General features: G+C 54.0%; 3 protein-coding genes across 6 annotated transcripts; 2 read left to right on the plus strand and 1 right to left on the minus strand.

Moving 5' to 3' along the window:
• Positions 1-4: 4 nt before the first annotated feature.
• Positions 5-7,544, plus strand: RGL2 (ral guanine nucleotide dissociation stimulator like 2). Of its 3 annotated transcripts, XM_074332776.1 has the most exons (19): positions 220-497; positions 714-910; positions 1,788-1,848; positions 2,224-2,307; positions 2,550-2,728; positions 2,858-2,908; positions 2,998-3,295; positions 3,560-3,811; positions 3,895-3,998; positions 4,093-4,177; positions 4,257-4,325; positions 4,518-4,592; positions 5,154-5,186; positions 5,311-5,432; positions 5,529-5,624; positions 5,706-5,817; positions 5,925-6,215; positions 6,636-6,750; positions 6,865-7,544. In XM_074332776.1, exons 5-19 carry the CDS (start codon positions 2,718-2,720, stop codon positions 7,074-7,076), a joined length of 1,926 nt encoding a protein of 641 aa, XP_074188877.1. In that variant the 5' UTR covers positions 220-497; positions 714-910; positions 1,788-1,848; positions 2,224-2,307; positions 2,550-2,717; the 3' UTR covers positions 7,077-7,544. The 3 variants fall into 3 exon arrangements, with proteins under 3 accessions (XP_019594233.1, XP_074188877.1, XP_074188878.1); XM_019738674.2 differs by lacking the exon at positions 1,788-1,848 and having other exon boundaries at positions 5-497; XM_074332777.2 differs by lacking the exons at positions 220-497; positions 714-910 and having other exon boundaries at positions 1,788-2,124.
• A 131-nt stretch (positions 7,545-7,675) lies between these two features.
• PFDN6 (prefoldin subunit 6) lies at positions 7,676-9,822 on the minus strand. 2 transcript variants are annotated; one of them, XM_074332781.2, is made up of 5 exons: positions 9,688-9,822; positions 9,391-9,543; positions 9,048-9,118; positions 8,839-8,963; positions 7,676-8,582 (listed from the first exon to the last, which is right to left on the minus strand). In XM_074332781.2, exons 2-5 carry the CDS (start codon positions 9,452-9,454, stop codon positions 8,453-8,455), a joined length of 390 nt encoding a protein of 129 aa, XP_074188882.1. In that variant the 5' UTR covers positions 9,455-9,543; positions 9,688-9,822; the 3' UTR covers positions 7,676-8,452. The 2 variants fall into 2 exon arrangements, with proteins under 2 accessions (XP_074188882.1, XP_019594263.2); XM_019738704.3 differs by having other exon boundaries at positions 9,391-9,469; positions 9,689-9,764.
• Positions 9,823-10,039: 217 nt separating this feature from the next.
• WDR46 (WD repeat domain 46) lies at positions 10,040-18,494 on the plus strand. Its single transcript, XM_019738687.3, has 15 exons — positions 10,040-10,201; positions 10,300-10,509; positions 10,619-10,699; positions 10,822-10,934; positions 11,058-11,145; positions 11,276-11,337; positions 11,589-11,693; positions 11,799-11,949; positions 12,068-12,203; positions 12,394-12,493; positions 17,071-17,384; positions 17,554-17,648; positions 17,770-17,865; positions 17,996-18,109; positions 18,223-18,494. The coding sequence occupies exons 1-15, from the start codon at positions 10,133-10,135 to the stop codon at positions 18,322-18,324; spliced, it is 1,836 nt and encodes a 611-aa protein (XP_019594246.1). The 5' UTR covers positions 10,040-10,132; the 3' UTR covers positions 18,325-18,494.
• Positions 18,495-18,764: the final 270 nt, after the last annotated feature.

The following is an 18,764-nucleotide window of genomic DNA, read 5'->3' on the forward strand; positions in this document are numbered from 1 at the left end:
GCGTGGGTGGGGTGGGGTGTGTAACCCCGCGGGGTGGAGTAACTGGGTCCTTCCACGCTAAAACGCGTACCGCGGGAGTTTCAGTCGTGTGGGGGGAGGGGAATGTCAAATTCTCCTGTCCTCCCCCGGAGCTGGGAACTAGAATCTTTATCCCAATTCAGTCGGGGTGACGTGGGCTCCAGGATCCCCGAGTCAGTGGGGCCGGAGGACAGCGGAGCTGGGGACCCGGGCTCCTGGGTCCTGGCCCCTGGCCCCGGGGCGTCCAGCACTCCCCTAGTCCGTGGGCCTGGCTCCTGTCCTCACTTCCTTCCCTTTTTGGCTCCTGCTCTCGGAGCGGGCGGACGTTGGGGGGAGCGGAAAGGGCGGGAGGGCCCGGGAGCCTGGCGGGGGGGTACAAGGGGGTGCGGAAAAGCCGGGGAGGGGACTCGGTCGGGGGCTGGAGACCGACAGGAACAGCTGCCCGGGACCCGCGCGCTGCCCCCACCCCTCCCGAGCAGGTCAGAGCCAGAGCACCTTGTGACCCTGCCCGTTCCCGTACTCGTGACCCCTTCATCCCCCCAAGTGCACTAAGGGCCCCCATATTTCACCCCTGTGTTGCTACCCCCCCTCCCGCCTCCCTGCAGGACTCGTTACCTAGACAACTACCCGCGTCCCTCCCGACTCCCGGGCGCCCACCTGCCTCTCCACCCGCCTCCCCTCCTGTCTCTCCCCAGGCGCCCCCATGGCCCGACCCTGCTGACTCCCCTCGGCCATGCTCCCGCGGCCTCTGCGGCTGCTTTGGGACCCGAGTCCCCCCGGGGGAGTCGTGCTGAGCAGCTTCCGGAGCCGAGACCCCGAAGAAGGTGGGGACCCAGGTGGCCGAGGCGTGTGCGAGGGACAGGAGGAGGAGGAGGAGGAAGAAGAAGACGAGGTGAGCTGCAGGTGGTGGGAGGTTGGGGGATGTATTTCGGGGACTCCACCTTTCCGTGTCTGTGTCCCTACATCTCTTCTCCCCTGACTCAGTTATTTCCGCTCCTCTTGCTGGTGTCTGCCTTTCCCCCGGCTGCGGGGAGTCCTGGCGTTTCTGTGGTTCTTTGTGGCAGTGTGATTCAGGACCTGTCCGCAGGAACCTGCCCTATTACTACCAGGAGCGTCTGGCTGGCTGTCCTGCGGGTCTCTGGTCCTCTCCACCAGGGCCTGAGTGTGCCTTCCTCTCTGGGCTTAGTGTCTTGGTCCCTTGTTTTTGTTTGGCGGGGAGGGGTTTGTTTCCACAGTAACCGGCTCCGGTGACTCTGGGATTGGGGAGGGAACCCTTCGATTTCGTGACCCCTCCCCCTCTCCCTCTGGGCGCTGGGTGGAGGTGGGAAGCCAAGGTTCTTGGATCTTGGAGGGACGGTCCCAGGCTGAGCCGGGATGGTCACCTGTTTTCCTCCCGGACGAATAGTGGTGGCCAGGAGCAGGATTTGGGGCCTCAGGAAGGGCCTGAAGTTGGATTTGGGGCCCGGAGGCCCTGGGCTCTAGGGTCCAAGGGCTGGGTGAGGGCAGGGTGACTGGCAGGGCTGGTTTTTCGGGATTGGCTGGGGGAGGGGCTGGAGCCACGTGACTCTCAGAGTCTACCCCACCACCACCACACACACATACACACACACACACACACACACACACACACACACACACACACACATCTTCCCCACTTCCCCTTCTCCTTCCTGTACTGGCATCGGAGCCACCACCTTGAGGGGGCTCTCCAGGGACCAGGGACCAGGGGAAGGGGCTAAGGGGAAGGACTAACTCTCTGGGTTTTCCAGTTCCTTCTGGGGAGGGCGGAGCATGCGGCTGTGCCTGTGACTGAGGTTTCAGCTTCTCAAGGTCTCTGCCTCTAGCTTTCTGTCTGTCGCTTCCCTCTCCTACCCTCTGCACCTTGCTTCTCTGCTGGGTTGGGGTTCAGCTCTGGGGGGAAGGGGCTACAGTAATCTCCAGGATCAGGGTTTCTGCATTCCACCCACCCCTCCACTGCAACTCCCTCTACTCCACCGGGCCCTGAGGCGGCTTGGGTGGGGCTGTCTGAGCCCCAGTGGGGGAGACCTGGGGTCACCAGCCCACCCCACCCCTCGCACTCGCTGGTACTGTCCCCTTCCGCCACAGGTGAGGGGTACAGAGGGAGGAGTAGGGCCTGGGAGTGAGGGCTGGGGGCAGTGGGTGGTAGTGTGGGCCTATCTGACCTCCCCTTCCTTATTTCTTCAGGCCCCTGTGTCTATCTGGGATGAGAAGGAGGATGGTGCCATCTTTACTGTCACAAGCCGCCAGTATCGGCCTCTTGATCCCTTGGTGAGATCATAACTTTGGCTTCTCACCTCTGACCCATCAACTCCAGAATGGCCAACTTTTAGGCCAAAGTGCTAGGTTGAAGGTCTGGAGACCTGGACTCTGCGGTGTGACTTAGGTCAAGTCTTTGGCCCTCTCTGAATTTTAACACAATGAGCCTGCATTATCTCCTAGAAGGGGGTTTCCCTAGAGATCTAGGGGCAGAGCTGAAGAAAGGGGTAGTGACTGACCTCTGTTTCCTCCAGGCCCCAACACCTCCCCCGCGTTCCTCCCGAAAGCTCCGAGCTGGCACTCTGGAGGCTCTGGTCAGACACCTGCTGGATGCCCGGACATCAGGGGCTGACGTGACCTTCACTGCAACCTTCCTGGCCACCCACCGGGCCTTCACCTCCACTTCTGCCCTGCTAGGGCTTATGGCTGACAGGTCAGGGTCAGAGGGACCAAGGGTCACAGAGGTGTCTGGACTTTCTAAAGCCAGAATATCCCACCAAAATAGTCAAAGCTACTGGGGGTTTGGAAAAAATGGACAGATAGAATCTTTCTCCCACCCCAGGCTGGAAGCCCTTGAAGTTCATCCTACTGATGAACTAGAGAGGACAAAAGGGTGAGTGACCCCTAATTCTTAACCTCGCAGGCCCCTCTGCCTGAGCTGCAGCTTGACATCTGACCCTTGGCTGATTCCTTTTCTCTCAGGGTAGCCATCTCTGTGCTGTCAACCTGGCTGGCCTCTCACCCTGAGGATTTTGGCTCTGAGGTCAAGGGTCAGCTTGACCGGCTTGAGAGCTTCTTGCTTCGGACAGGGTATGCAGCAGGGGAGGGTGTTGGGGGGGGCAGCGCTGACCTCATCCGCAACCTCCGGTCCCGGGTGGACCCCCAGACCCCCGACCTTCCTAAGCCCCTGGCCCTCCCCGGCGATCCCCCTGCTGACCCCACGGATGTCCTGGTGTTCCTCGCTGACCACTTGGCCGAACAGCTGACCCTGCTAGATGCGGTGAGACCCTGACCCCCATGCCCCCTGCCCCTTTACTAACCTTTCCCTGACTCCAGATCCTTTCCTTGCTTCCAACCCTTCATGATCCACTTCCCAGCCTCCTCTGTCTACCCAGTTTTGACTTTTCCCCTTTTCCCCTTGGTTGTAACCCTTCAAACCCTGTGCCCCTCTGGTTCCTTGGCCACCTGAGAGCTTCACACCCCTAATATTGGAAGGCTGACCTCTCTTGTCTATGAACTTTAACCTCTGACCTCTGCCCCACAGGAGCTGTTTCTTAATCTGATCCCCTCTCAGTGCCTGGGGGGCCTGTGGGGTCACAGAGACCGGCCGGGACATTCCCACCTCTGCCCATCTGTCCGAGCTACTGTCACACAGTTCAACAAGGTGGCAGGGGCAGTGGTCAGCTCTGTCCTGGGCGCTACTTCAACCGGAGAGGAGGCTGGGGAGGTGACCATACGGCCACTCCGTCCTCCCCAGAGGGCCCGGCTCCTGGAGAAGTGGATCCGAGTGGCAGAGGTAAGAGAGAGGATTAGCCCTGTCGGGGACCATGATGTGGAGAGAGGTCCCACAGCTTCGGCCTCCCTCTGTGACCCTCACAGGAGTGCCGTCTACTCCGAAACTTCTCTTCAGTTTATGCTGTTGTGTCAGCCCTGCAGTCCAGCCCCATCCACAGGCTTCGGGCAGCCTGGGGAGAAGCAGCCAGGTGGGCCAGATGGCACATTGGACTGGGTTGAGGGCTGGGAAAGGGGGGTGCCGAGCCAGGCCTGTCCTAATGCCTTCTGCCCTCCATTCCCCAGGGACAGCCTCAGGGTCTTCTCCAGCCTCTGCCAGATTTTCTCCGAGGAGGATAATTATTCCCAGAGCCGGGAGCTACTCCTGCAGGTGAGGCCGGTTCCCTGGTGTTCTTAGCCATCCCTGCTCCCCCGCCTGCCCCCATATCTCCTTGTTCTGTTACCCCCAGGAGGTGAAGGTGCGGCCCTCCCTGGAGCCAAATTCCAAGAAGGCCCTGAAGTCTGGCTCCCGTGGTGGGGTGAGTGCCTGGGGGAGGTTGTGAAGGACTGAGGAGTGTGTGTGGGGTGTCGTCTGAGGGACAGAAAAGGAAGGCACAGAGGGGTGAGGACAATTTGCTGTGTCTTCTGAGGCAATGGGATGGGAAAATGCAGAGGGATGGAGAGCCCTCAGGTCTCTGGCAGCGGTGTCTGACTCTGACCTCTGACCTCAGGGTGTGGTTCCCTACCTTGGCACCTTCTTGAAAGACCTGGTGATGCTGGATGCAGCCTCCAAGGATGAGCTGGAGGTCAGTGGTGTATGTGTTCATGTGTTCAGTGCAATGACGGAACAAATGGGCCTCGGGGTCAGACAGAACTCCCTCCTGAAAGCGGCTGCAGGACCCACCGGGACTTGAGCCAGAGTGCCGGGGTTTTGGTTCTGTTCCTTTGGCAAGTTGCTGAATCTCGTTGTGCCTTAATGATTTATAAATGGGAAACTACCCACAGGGTCTACATTAGTCTGTTATTATGAAGGTTAAGTGAATTAATATTTGACAAGTGCTTAGAACATGCCTGAAATGTAAGCATGTATGGAGTTTGTCAAATGAATACTGGGACCTTAGACAGGTTCATAATCCTGTCTGAGCTCTAATATTCTCATCTGTAAAGTGGACATAATTTCTACCTGAGATACTCAATCTAGAAGGTAAGGTAGAGTGTTCAGGGAATGATAGATGGGAGGGGGTGAGGAAAGGGCAGGGGAGTTGGAGAGGCCCGGTCTCGTGTGTGCGCTGGATGCAGGTGTGCGAGAAGAGGGCATATCTCTCGGGAGGGCTGGGAATCTCACCCCACCCCTCTTATCCTTGCAGAATGGATATATCAATTTTGACAAGCGGAGGAAGGTGAGCAGACTGCCTGGGCTGGATGCTAGCTACCCCTAGCCATGTCCCAGGAAGGGGACGGACAGGGAGGGCAAGCCAGGGGCCCCTGGATTTTGGCTCCTATAGTCTGAGGGCCACTTCCTAGGAGTTTGCTGTCCTTTCTGAGCTGCGGCGGCTCCAGAATGAATGTCGTGGCTATGACCTCCGACCCGACCCCGATATCCAGCAGTGGCTACAGGGGCTCCGGCCACTGACAGAGGCCCAGAGGTGACTGGCTGGGTGAGGTTTGGACTTCAGGGCTCGGGCAGGCTGTAAGGCTCAGTGTGTCACAGCCTGACCTCTGCTCATTGTCCCTTTCCCTAGCCATCGAGTGTCCTGCGAGGTGGAGCCACCTGGAACCAGTGACTCTCCTGCCCCTCGAGTGCTTCGGCCAACACTGGTCATCTCGCAGTGGACAGAGTGAGGCAGTCGGTGGTTTGGGGGTAGTGTCTTGGGGACTTGCCTTCTTCCTCTGACCCTCCCCATCTCCTGCCACTCCAGGGTTCTGGGCTCTGTTGGGGGTCCCACCCCCCTTGTCTCTTGGGACCGGCCCAGTGTTGGGGGAGATGAGGCACCTGGAACCCCTGCGCCTCTGTTGACCCGGCTGGCCCAGGTGAGCTCTGCTCCTGACCTCTGACCTCAACACTGATCCTGATTCTGTGAATGTTTCTTCCTTGCCCTTCCTGCCTTCATGCTCGTCCCCGTGTTGTTTGTCCTCAGCACATGAAGTGGCCGTCTGTCTCATCCCTGGACTCCGCCCTGGAAAGCTCTCCTTCCCTGCAAAGTCCGGCTGGCCCCAGCCACCTGTCTCCCCCAGCTTCCTCCCCTAGGCCTTCTCGAGGTCACCGCCGCTCAGCCTCCTGTGGTTCCCCACTCAGTGGGGGTGCAGAAGGGACCTCCAGGGGGACTGCATATGGGGGCGCGGGGTCTGGGCCAGGGGCTTCCGACTGTGGAATCATCCGAGTCCAGATGGAGCTGGGGGAAGATGGCAGTGTCTACAAGAGCATCTTGGTGAGGGAGCTGTGGGCTGGGAGGTGGGAGTGAAGGATGGTGCCTTGTGGGACTATAGATGTTGTCTTAGGTTTAAATAGCCAAGTGGAAGATGATTCTAGTTTTAATTCTGACCTTTGGTTTTAGCGGCCATGTTTTATTTTGAAGGCTACTTTGCATTAGCTGCTGCACCTTGAACTTTTGGTGGCCATAGATTTTCAGGATGAACAGCAGTTTCCGTACAGTGAAGCAGCCTTATTTCACTGGGTACCATGTGGGGCTGGCCTGTGGAGTACAGGGAGCCACCATATTGGGTTTCTCTGTTCACTCTAAAGTGTTGGACACGGGTAACTTTGATTGGGGATCAGTGGCTGGGGTTGGAAGGATGGGAAGCAGAGGTCATTATGGCCAACTTATTCTTTTGGTCTCCTGTCCTGTCAGGTGACAAGCCAGGACAAGGCTCCAAGTGTCATCAGTCGTGTTCTTAAGAAAAACAATCGTGATTCTGCCGTGGCTTCGGAGTATGAGCTAGTGCAGCTGCTACCAGGGGAGCGAGGTCAGAGGCAGACTCGGGAGGAGACTGGTGCCCACCAGTGGGAATGCTTCCACATCTGGGTGGTTGTTGGGGGAACGACTGTTTGTGCCTGACACCTGCTCTCTGAACCTGCAGAGCTGACCATCCCACCCTCGGCCAATGTCTTCTACGCTATGGACAGAGCGTCACATGATTTCCTCCTGCGGCAGCGGCGAAGGGCTTCTTCTGCTTCATCGGGCCTTGCCAGTGGCCCCTCTGCCTCAGGAACCCCCCCAAGTGAGGGAGGAGGGGGCTCCTTTCCCAGGATCAAGGCCACAGGGAGGAAAATTGCCCGGGCACTGTTCTGAGGAGGAAGCTCTCTTGGCTCACAGAACTCTTGGTGACCATACCAGATGTGGGTAGCTGTGCTGAATGGTGGCAGTTATGTTGCATTGGGAAGAAATCCAGAATGGTGGCCAACCACCCTGGGGCAGTGAAGTGCCACTGGCTTATCAGACAGCCAAGAGATCCAGCCCTGTGGGAACTGGTCATCTTGGCAATCAAATTGGATACCTGTGTATACCTCCCCACTTTCCGTGAAAGCACCACATGGCTAGTGCTGGAAAAATGGGTCACCTTCTGATTCCTAGCCACATCCTAGCATGCCAGGGCCAACGGGAGGCCTAGAAGTAGGGGGAGAAGAAAAACCTAGAGGCTCTGAGCCCCAGGGAGCGGGATGGCAAGTAGATTCTAGTAGGAGTTCCTTTTCCTACTCTGGGAGTTCCTGTCACTGTGACAACACTAAGATAATAAACCAAAACACTACCTGAATTCTACTCCTGTCTTTGCAGTGTATATGAACTAGCTGTTGGGAGTGGGCTGGGGGGCTGGCTGAAGTTTAGATGCCATGGAACACAAAGGGGCCCAATGTTTCTATCCCCATGAAGAACTGAAAGTGAGGCGTTGGTGAAAACAGCTTCCTTACAATGGTTTATTCCTCCCTAGCAACGTCTCCATCCCTGGTCCTTTATTTGCTCTTATATTTTTCTCCTTAGTTGTCACGGATGCATGTCAAGTACTAGCCACCCAGTTTATCAGTCCCCTGGCTGCAAATTTGTAAGAAACAATTTTAGGACAGAGAAATGGAAGAATAACTTTGTGGGTAATGTCCAAACTTGGAGGACTTCCAACATCACAAAGCATGTGTTGGGATTTTAAATCAGTCTAAGCTACCTTCAAACAAATTCTAGGAAGAGAGACACTAAAAAGAACTAAGAGAGATGCCAGTACTATTTAGAGGATAAGAAATCATAGCAAGGAGGGTCACCACCTTTCATCCTGGGGGGTCTCAGGTTAAAGAACGTGAGTTCTTCAATTAAATTGACCTTCCCAACAATTGTTGCATTGTAAATGGCCTCATGTTTCCTAAAGGGGCATGCCAACTATGATAAGGGAGAGTTAAGGGTTTTATATACAGACAAGAAGGAAGTTTGAGACATTTCAGAATTTAGTCTCAAGAAAGAAGAGTGCATTACTCTGCCAGGGATTCTAGTTGCAAGAATTTGGACCTGAGGGAGTAACTGGTGGTTTATATGTAAGGAGGAAGGGGCGGGGGGAATGGATGGAGATAATTATGACAGAAGTGGCTGGTCAGAAAACAGCCAGGTGTTTTCACATTTTATTGGCTATAATATAGACCCTAGAGCTGCCTTGGTCCCTCCCCTCCCCTCCCCCCACCACAGGGTCAGGCTTTCCCAGGAGCCCCTGCCTTTGCTGCCTGGGCCCGCTGGAACTCCTGCTGCAGCTGGGCAAGGGTCTCCCTCTGTTGCTCTGACTGCCGCTCCAGGTCCCGGAGCTGGGATTCATATCGCTTACTGACAAGAGACAAGAGAGACAAAAAAAACACCAAATAACAAGAAATTAGTGAGACTTACTGAGTGTGCTGAACACAAGAAAGAGATGTGTGGAAAACGTGCGATCCAGGGGAAGGAGAGGAAGTGGGACTAAAGGGGAAGGGGCTGGAGAAACTGGACAACCGGGCTACGTTGCCGAGTTCCTCTACAATGGTTCCTCAACACCCCTACTCCCGCGGTGTCAGGTGAATCACAGGGTGGTGGAACAAAGACTCACATTTCAGCTGTGATATAGTCCAGCCTCTTCCCCACTGTGGCTCGAGCCTCCCCCAGCTCCTGTTTGACCAGCACGGGGCCCAGAAGTTTAAAGACCACGTTGGACCCATCCAGCAGGGCCAGTTCCTGATGGAGGGGTGGGGCACATATCGTCAGAATCACTGTAGGTCGTACAGGTCCCTCTTCACCCCGCAAATTCCAATCTCTCACCTCCTTCACGATATTGTTTTCTGTTAGTTGTGCTTCAAGCTTCTGCCGCCCTGACATGGATTTACTCAAGTCTGGGGGAGGGGGCAGTGCGGGTGGGAGGAAAGACTTGATCAGAGACAGCAAATGTGCCACCCGACCCCTACAATTCTAGTCAGAAGAAAATGGAGCTGAGAAAGCAGACAAGGACGCGGGCGGCGGGTCGAGGGAGGGAAGGAGAATATTGAGGTGGGAAAGAAGCTGTACGCGGGGGCCCGGGTGGGCAGAAAACATGATCTTGGTATGGCTTTGGGTTCGGAGTGAGTGAAGGGATTGGGGCGAGACTACACCGACCGTGCTCCCTTACCCTTCTGTAGCTGTTGATATTTCTCCACTTCTCCCTGTAGCTTCTTCTGAATCAGCTCGGCCATGGCGGAGACGACAGCCTGCAGGAGCGGGCAAGGGGCGCTGGGTCTCACACGCTGGAAGGTACCCGAGCTCCCTCCCCTTAATGGTCTGGCCCGCGGAAATGACAGCACTCTAGCGAGGCAGCCTCTGGGGGCACCACAACCTCGCCCCGTCCGGATAGCGACTTGACCCAGGCCCCGGGGGGTGTTGGCTGAAACAAGACCCCAAACCCCTCAACCCAACCCTGCCCCACTCACGTTCTCCCTTCAGTATTCATAAACCCGGAAGCAAACAAAGAATACTGGGAAAAGATGGTGCCGGAAGCTGACTTTTGATGCATTTCGGGAATGGTAGTTCAGACAGCTTTAATGCCGCGTTCTGCTAAAATGCCCGGACTTGAAAAGTTTTAGGCAAGATGGGGAAACGAAACTGGAAAAAGAAACTGCACCGTTTCTTTGGCGCTGGCCCCGGACTTGCCTTTCTTGCGTTTCTCGCACACACGCTACCGCTGTGGGGGGCGGGGCCAAGGCCCGCTCCGCCTCTCGGTGGAGAGCGCGCCCTCTTTCAAGATGGCATTTAGAAGGCTTCAGACCTGGTACAGCTCTGATTGGATAAAGGTCAGAGGGCTTCCGGGAGGTCCCAGTCAGGCTGCGGGACAGCTGAGAAGAGTTTGCACGTGGATCGTCCTTTTGGTGGGCTAGATGGAGACAGCCCCCCAGCCAGGCAGGGATGTCCCGCCCAAGAAGGACAAACTTCAGGCCAAGAAGAAGGTAGAGCTATCCCTGGGGTGGAAGGGAGTTTTCAGCTGCGAGGTCGGAGGGGCGGGGCACGGCCAGCGGAGCATCAGGGCTCCTGATCTGCCCCCTAGAAACCGCGGCGATACTGGGAGGAAGAGACCACTCCGATCGCGGCGGGAGCCTCTCCAGGGCCCCCTCGTAAGAAGAGGAATCGAGAGCTCCGTCCCCAGAGGCCAAAGAACACTCGCACCCCAAAGAAGTCTCGCATCTCCAAGAAGCCCCAGGTCCCGAAGAAATCCCTAGAATGGAGGAATCCGGAGCCGCAGCAGATCTTGTCCGGGGTGAGCCTGGGATCGGATAGGGTGGCAGGGCAAGTCGGCCTGTGCTTTGAGAGTGTGAAGGTTGGGGTCAACTCGAGCCTGTCTGCGAATTGCCTCCTCCCTGTCCCAGGCCCAGGACCCATTCCCAGGCCCCGCCCCCGTCCCTGTGGAGGTGGCTCAGAAGTTCCGTCGCACTGACAAATCCAAAAAGGTGAGGACCAGCCTGAAAGTGGGGTCAGACAGGGAGTGTCTGGAGGAATTGGAAGGATGCGGGACCAGGTGGTTCTGCTGCGACCCCACATATCCACCCTTCCCCCACCAACAATGTTATAGCTGCCATGTTCTAAATCCAAAACCCGAAGTCGACTTGAGGTGGCTGAAGCTCAGGAAGAGGAAATAAGTGTGAAAGCCGCTCGTTCTGAGCTGCTGCTTGCTGAGGAACCTGGGTGAGTGGCCCCTAATCGGCGCCTCCCCAGCCCTGCCTTATGGGACTGTCCTTTCTCTTTTTACTGTTGGTACACTCACTTCATATTCAAAAGCTTTACTGCAGCCCTTACACTCACTTGCAGGTTTCTGGAAGGGGAGGATGGGGAGGACACAGCAAAGATACTCCAGACGGATATTGTGGAGGCTGTGGACATTGCAAGTGCAGCCAAGGTGAGCCTGAGGGTGGGAAAGGGGCCGAGGAGTTGATTGGTGGTGCAGAGCAAGAAGGAAGTGGGGACCAGAAGAGGGAATTACTGAGGTGAGCCAGTTTTCTCTTTTTTAAAATTCTTTCCTTTCCCAGCACTTTGACTTGAACTTGCGGCAGTTTGGACCTTATAGGCTGAATTACTCTCGAACTGGGAGGTAAGGTTGAATTCCAGTGACTCTGGAACTGGGATGTGATCATGGTTCCTTAACCACGTCAGCCATACCAGTGCCTGTGTGAGTTGTGGATGTGGGGAGTGTCTGGTGTCTGGTGATCTGCTTGCATGTGAGGGTGAGCATATATAGTGACATCTCTCCTGTCACCTGGAGAGGAGGGGCTGGCGTGGGGCCCTCAAATGGTGAGGGTGCTCCCCTGCATTGACACGCTGCTTGTTCCCCACCTCCAACAGACACCTGGCTTTTGGAGGGCGCCGGGGTCATGTGGCCGCCCTTGACTGGGTGACAAAGAAGCTCATGTGCGAGATCAACGTCATGGAGGCGGTGCGGGACATCCGGTCAGTAGCCTCTCTGTCAGCGGTCAGTGGGCATGAGACAGTTCATTCCTGATTGAATGACGACATGACCCCCTTTCCCATTGAGCCACTCGTCCCCACCCCCAGGTTTCTGCATTCTGAGGCGCTGCTTGCTGTTGCTCAGAACCGCTGGCTTCACATCTATGACAACCAGGGCATTGAGCTCCACTGCCTCCGCCGTTGTGACCGCGTCACACGGCTCGAGTTCCTGCCTTTCCACTTCCTCCTGGCCACAGCTGTGAGTGGCTGTGCAGCACGGGCTGGGTGGCAGCCCCTGGGAAGACTGCTTTTCCTCTGGGACCTTGGTAGAGGGAGGACAGAGGGCAGTCAGGACTCATGCTCTCTCTCTCTCACAGTCAGAGACAGGGTTTCTGACCTACCTGGATGTGTCAGTGGGGAAGATCATTGCAGCTCTGAATGCTCGGGCTGGACGGCTCGATGTCATGACCCAGAACCCTTACAGTGCCGTCATCCATCTTGGACATAGCAATGGTCAGTCCCTGGCTGAGCTTTGACTCTGGCCATCCCCACCTGCTGTTTTTCTATATTTGTAGTTCACGAATCCCTTAAAGTTGCCCTTTACTTTCCTCTCTTGTTACCTCCTGGTCTTGAGGCCCCATCTATCATAGGTTTAATCACCTCAGTGCTCCATTAGTAACTTTATGTCCTCTCTGACCTCCAGGTACTGTGTCCTTGTGGAGTCCAGCCATGAAGGAGCCACTGGCAAAGATTCTCTGTCACCGTGGTGGGGTCCGGGCTGTGGCAGTAGATTCTACAGGCACGTAAGTCACTGTTTGGGCGTCACAGCGGGGCAGGACGGTGTGGAAGGCAATGTGCCTTTAGGAGCACAGAGCCTGCAGTCATGCTGCCTGTGTTTAAGTCCTGGTGCCACCACTGACCAGCCATGTAAATGTGGAAACGATACCTAACCTCTGTGTGCCATACTTTCCTCACCCTGAGACTGGGGACTTGAGAGTCTAGCTCAAGGGTTAGCAAAGTTTTTCTGTAAAGAGCCAGATAGTAAATATTTTAGGCTTTGCTCACCAGGAGGTAAAACTGAGAGAGAAAACATAAACTTTTAAGCAATGAAATTAAATATATAATGATAATTGAGTATAATATTTTTCACGTATAGGTTTACTAATGAGAAGAATTGGATTCCTCTGTTTTGAGGACAACATTTTGTTTAATTGAAGTTTAAAGTTAGTGTTCCAAATCATTAAACTTGACTGCAAATGTTTATCTGTTAATGCTGATCTGTAGAGAGACTTGGCATATTTTACCATTGGAAACATCTTTTCACACAGACAGGTAATGAGATAGGTGGTCTGTGAGGTGCTCAAGTGCTGTGAAGTTATCACAGTGTCACTGCAACTTGTAGGGCACCAGGCAGCAGTGCACTGTGATCAGATGCCACACACACTGTCTGTCTTGACCAGTCTCCTGTGCTCTTGTAGCACAAAAGCAGCCACAGAATAAGTAAATGAACATGGTTGTGTTCCAGTAAAACTATTTGTGAACACTGAAATATGAATTTCATATAATTTTCATACAGTGGTACCTTGGTTTTCGAACGTCTCCATTGACGAACATTTCAGTTTACAAATGCCATAAACCCGGAAGTAAATGCTTCGGGTTTTCAATGTCACGCAGCTTCTGCTGAGTGCAAGGTCCTGATGCCTAGCTGTCAGCTGTTTTCAAATGTTTCAGAACTCGAACTATCTTCCGGAATGGTTTATATTTGAAAACCGAGGTACCACTGTATCTCAAAATAATCTTGATTTTTTTTTTTTCCAACCACTTAAAAATGTAAAAACTATTCTTAGCTTGTGGGCAGTACGGAAATACGTGGTGGGCTGCATTTGTTTGGCAGTAGTTTGCCAAGGCCTGGGCTGAGCTCATAAAGCTAATGCTGTAGACATTACAGCAAGTTAGCATGGTTCCTAGTGCACAGGGAGAGCTACGTGTCATCGTCATCGTTAAAGGGGATCATTCTCTTTAGGTCTGCCTGGTGGTGCAAGGGGTAGGAGTGGAGGGTCTGCTTTGAATTTCTGTTCTTCTCTGTGAGTATTTGCATTTCACAGCTGTTCTGTCTGATTTGTATGTGTGTCTGGATCTGGCAGACAGTTTTTCACACAAGTTCCATGTGTTTTTCTCTAATTCCTTTCATTTGTCAGGCCTTCACTGGGCACCTGCTGTGGGCTGAGCTCTGCGCTAAAGTTCTGGGGGTGCAAGGATGAATTGGCCATTGGGCCTTCCCTGGTGTTGTGTTCTAGTTCCACTTTTACAAAAACAGGTGGCACTAGTTTATGGGAATGATTGGCCAGGTGGTGCATTTATGAGGTGTGATTAGAAAATATGGTGAATGTTTAAATTAAAAAAAATAGTGTTACAGTAAAAGACACATAGCCATTAATCCCCCTCAAAATACTCCCCTCTTTTTGAACACACTTATCCCATCATTCTTGCCACTTTCTGAAGCAGTTCTGGAAGTTCTTTTTCATGTCTTTAGTTGTGCTGTCATGGCTGCCTCGATGTCCTGAATCGATTCAATACGTTTACCTTTCATGGTCATTTTGACTTTGGGGAAGAGCTGGGAGTCGTGTGGTGCCAGATCTGGTGAATAAGGTGGATAAGGGCACACCGTAATGTTTTTATTGAAATTGCAGTATCAGGAGCGATATGTGACAAGGAGCGTTTCTGGTGTGATCACAAGATACAGTGAATACTGCTGCCGAGTGCCATCCAACAGAAAGGCAGGGATCTTCAATATGGGAAGTGGAGCATCGAATCTTAGTAACAGTGTGTGACAAGTTTCATCTTATTTGGTGCAGTCAGTCGGGTGTGAGCTACGGTTGAGGGAAGGTGTATTTTAAAGTGTACCATATATCATCCTCCATTGTGACAATGCTCTGTCACACATCGCTTCTGGTACGGCAATTTCTGTCAAATAAAAACATTACAGTGTGTCTTCATCCACCTTATTCACTGATCTGGCACTGTGCGACTTCTGGCTCTTCCCCAAAGTCACAATGATTCAGGACATCAAGGCAGCCATGACAGTGCAACTAAAGACACTCACGAAAGAGGACTTCCAGAACTGCTTCAGAAAGTGGCAAGAATGGTGGGATAAGTGTGTTCAAAGCAAGGGGGAGTATTTTGAGGAGGATTAATGGCAATGTGTCTTTTAGTGTAATATATGTATTTTTAATATAAACATTCACTGTATTATTTGATCACCTCGTAGTTTCTAATTAGTTGTCTCCTGTCACCCCAGACTTGATGTGTCCATCACTGGATCATACATACATCCCACTCTCAAGGTTCCTCCCTGCCTGCTCCCTTTCTGCCATTTTCCTGCCATCCACAATTTGACCTTCTTTGACACAGACGGCCCCGTGTTCTTCAGCCACCGGGAACAGCAGAAATCAAAAGCACTGCTGAGTGCTTCCTGGGTGCCCAGGCTACTTGCTATTTGGTTTGGTGGCATTACCTTATTACCATTCATGACCGACTGCTTTCCCCTGAACGGCCCTCCAAGGTCGGTTTTTCTCCGTCCTTGGCTGTCTCAGTCAAGGGCATACATGGTGCTCACCGTCAGTCCTGGCAGGTGTTGTTGGAATAACCTTTCTCATAAGCTGCTTTCCTCCTTTTACACTGATGCTCGGGAATCATCTACATTAAATATAAACTATATAACTATTTTTAATTTGTTTTAAAGAAAATCAGGGAAAGGAAAAGCCCAAGAGCTACCAACTTATTTCTGAGTCTTCCAGAGGCTCAGATCCCTTGGACTACCAGAGTTACATCTTTGGGGACAAGTGATTTGGTTTCGCCCTTTTGGCTCCATATCTGTGCCAACCTGGCTCTAAGAGAGTAGGGGGGCCTGTCTCGGGGCTTTCTGCCTTCTGTGGGCCACTGGACCTAAGCTGTAGTTTGCCTTCCTGGGCTGCCTGGGTCAGCTGTTCTGTGTCCGGCTTAATCAGTTCGTTCACTGAAATTTGGTCAACACTTAGATGCTGACCAGCTCTGCCTTTGAGCCTAGGTACCCCCCAGCTTCTCTCTGGTCCTCCTGAGGAGCCTCAACAAGCCATAGGGAGGGGTTCCAGGGATGAGGTTTACCGTCTTCCTTAAGAGGCTTTCTGGAGCTTGCATTAGGATTGGGTTGGATTGGATTCTCAAAGCTGAACTATTTCTTATAAGTTTCGTAGTATGGTAGTGTGGCCCGGATGCCCATCTGGCCAGTGAGCTGGTATTTGTGCAGGGGATCCCCAAGGTGGGTATGTGTGGGGAGAGAAGCCAGCATGTGCCCCAGAGCTGTTGGTTCACTGAAGGATGTGACTCTGGGTCCCAGGAGCCCTCAGTAATTCCTGGTTTGCACTGATAGCCTTTCCCTTTGGTGGAGTTGGGGGTCTGATGTCTTGTCAGGAGAATTATCCAGCTGGGCCTCTGTTTGGCCCCATCACAGGGCAAGTCTCTACTCAAGGCTAAAAAGAGTCCTCGACCCTTTGGCAAACATGTGCCTTCTGGCCTGGCTGGTCCTTCAGCCTCCCTCTCTGAGGAGCAACTTGAACATAGGTAGAAACTTCAACCTCTGAAAATAACTTATGCAGTGCACGATTCCTTCAGAGGAGCTGGTCACCAGCTCGCCCTCCCTCCTTCAGAGAAAGGGGGTGGGATAGGGCCTCTAGCACGTCACTCATTACCTCCTAAGGAGATTCCCAGGTCCATGCAGTCTTCAGTTGTGGCCTGTCATTGCCAGAGAGCAATGTTGGGGGCATTGGGTCCTCAGTCTGACATGAGAGTCCCTGCGGTTTGTCCCCTCCTTATCCTCCTGACCGTATTTCCCACCAATCCTGCAAACAAACCTCTGCCTCTGTCTCACCATCTCCACACTCTGATGAGAATCCATCTGTTTTTGAGAATTCCCCAGAATGGCTCATACCCCAATTTTCCCACAAAGTCCGCCCTGACCACTGCAGTCGAGCCTTCCTGGTCCTTCTGGGCTGAGTCGCCGTGCTGTGTGTGTGTGTAAGAGGGACATCACATTTCGGTGCACGTCCTGTTCTCCCTTTGGTTCATGTGTCTTGAGTAGGTTAGAGGGCAGATGCTAGAGAAACAGGCCTGCCTTGAATTCTAGCTCTGCCACTCACCCTGATTTCTTCTCTGAGCTTCCGTTTCCTCATTGTAAAGGGAAATAAAAATAGTAGAGTCGTGTGATGTGTAACCAAGAGGTGTGATGGTAGTGGTTACTATCATTAGTCTTTTTCTCCCCAACCAGGACTTGATGCCAGGACTTGGCCACAGGCCCACTCTGTAACCCTACTACAGGTTTATTGATCCCCCCCTCTTCCCTCAGGTACATGGCCACTTCTGGCTTGGATCACCAGCTGAAGATCTTTGACTTGCGAGGGACATTCCAACCTCTGAGCGCTCGGACCCTGCCCCAGGGAGCGGGGCACCTGGCCTTCTCCCAGCGGGGACTGTTGGCTGCAGGAATGGGTGATGTGGTCAACATTTGGGCAGGGCAGGGCAAGGCCAGCCCACCCTCCCTGGAGCAGGCCTACCTCACCCACCGGCTCTCAGGCCACGTGCATGGCCTTCAGTTCTGCCCCTTTGAAGACGTGCTGGGAGTGGGGCACAGTGGGGGTATCACCAGCATGCTGGTCCCTGGTGAGTGGTCCAGGGGATGGGGCTCAAAGTAAATGACTTCTGGATGGAAGTTTGAGTGGGCCTGAGACAGCCAGGAGCAAGGGGCTTGGTCAGGCCGCAGTGCTGGACTAGGCTCCAACTTACGGCTCCATGCTCTAATTTGTGGCTCCGTGCTCTTCCCTCTGTCCAGGGGCTGCTGAGCCCAACTTTGATGGCCTGGAGAGTAACCCATACAGGAGCCGGAAGCAGCGCCAGGAGTGGGAGGTGAAGGCCCTGCTGGAGAAGGTGAGAACGTGCCTGCATGTGGTTTGGGGCTCGGGGTCTTGGGAAGAGTGGGATTGAGCAGCCTCCCTGGCTTTGGGAATCACCCTTCTTACCCTTTCCTGTCCCTTGGTGACACCTCTAGGTACCTGCAGAGCTCATTTGTCTGGATCCACGAGCCCTGGCAGAAGTTGACGTCATATCTTTGGAGCAGGAAAAGAAGGAACGGATAGAGAGGCTGGTAGGGAGCAGTCCCGAGTGCCCAGGCACTTCCTCCCCCAGCACGTCCCCCAAAGTGTGGCAAAGCAGGTGCGTGCTGCCAGTTCCATCTCTGAGGCTGTTACAGATTTCACTCCTGTCCCCTTCCCCAGGGCTATGACCCAGAGGCCAAGGCTCCCTTCCAGCCAAAGCCAAAGCAGAAGGGCCGCAGCTCGTCAGCAAGCCTGGTGAAGAGGAAGAAGAAGGTCATGGATGAGGAACACCGGGTAAAGGAACATTTGGGGAGTGGGCCAGGCCTCCACGGCTGCACCCTCCTTTTGCTTGTGCCTCTAGCCTTGCCATCCTGCCACTTCTTATCTCATCCATCTCGCCACCCCAGGACAAAGTCCGGCAGAGTCTTGAGCAGCAGCCGCAGAAGCAAGAGAAGGCAGTCAAGCCCCTGGGGACCCGGTCATCTGCCCTGGACAGATTTGTGCGTTGAGCCAGGCTCCAGGGTGGTCTAGCAACTGTCTCTCCCCAAGGTCACCTGTGGTGAAATGACCCTGATCCCGGGGTTGGGGGGGGCAGATACCCCTTTCCCACCCCGGGGTGGGGTGGACAGCTGGCTCCTAGGGTGGGTTGGTATTAAAAAGGTGGGTTTTTTTTGGATAATGTGTCTGGATTGTCCTGTGGCCCTGTCCCCTTCCTTTGCCCAGCATGGGGCTGCTCTAGGATCCAAGGGGTCATGATGTCCCTGCTCTACCCCATCCCGCATCTCGTGATTACTGTGGCCTTCGCCTTGTTCTTAGGGACCTTCCTCAGAGAGGTTGTCCTCTCTGTCCCAATTCCCTGACGATGTCCTTCCCATCCAGCAGGGTTTGGCATTCTCCAGGCTCCCCAGGTTTGTGTTCTGGGGCTCCTGGTGAGGACCACACTGCACTC

Source organism: Rhinolophus sinicus, chromosome 2, assembly GCF_057876585.1.
Source record: "Rhinolophus sinicus isolate RSI-liver-muscle chromosome 2, RSI-T2T, whole genome shotgun sequence".
Classification (NCBI taxonomy): Eukaryota; Metazoa; Chordata; class Mammalia; order Chiroptera; family Rhinolophidae; genus Rhinolophus; species Rhinolophus sinicus.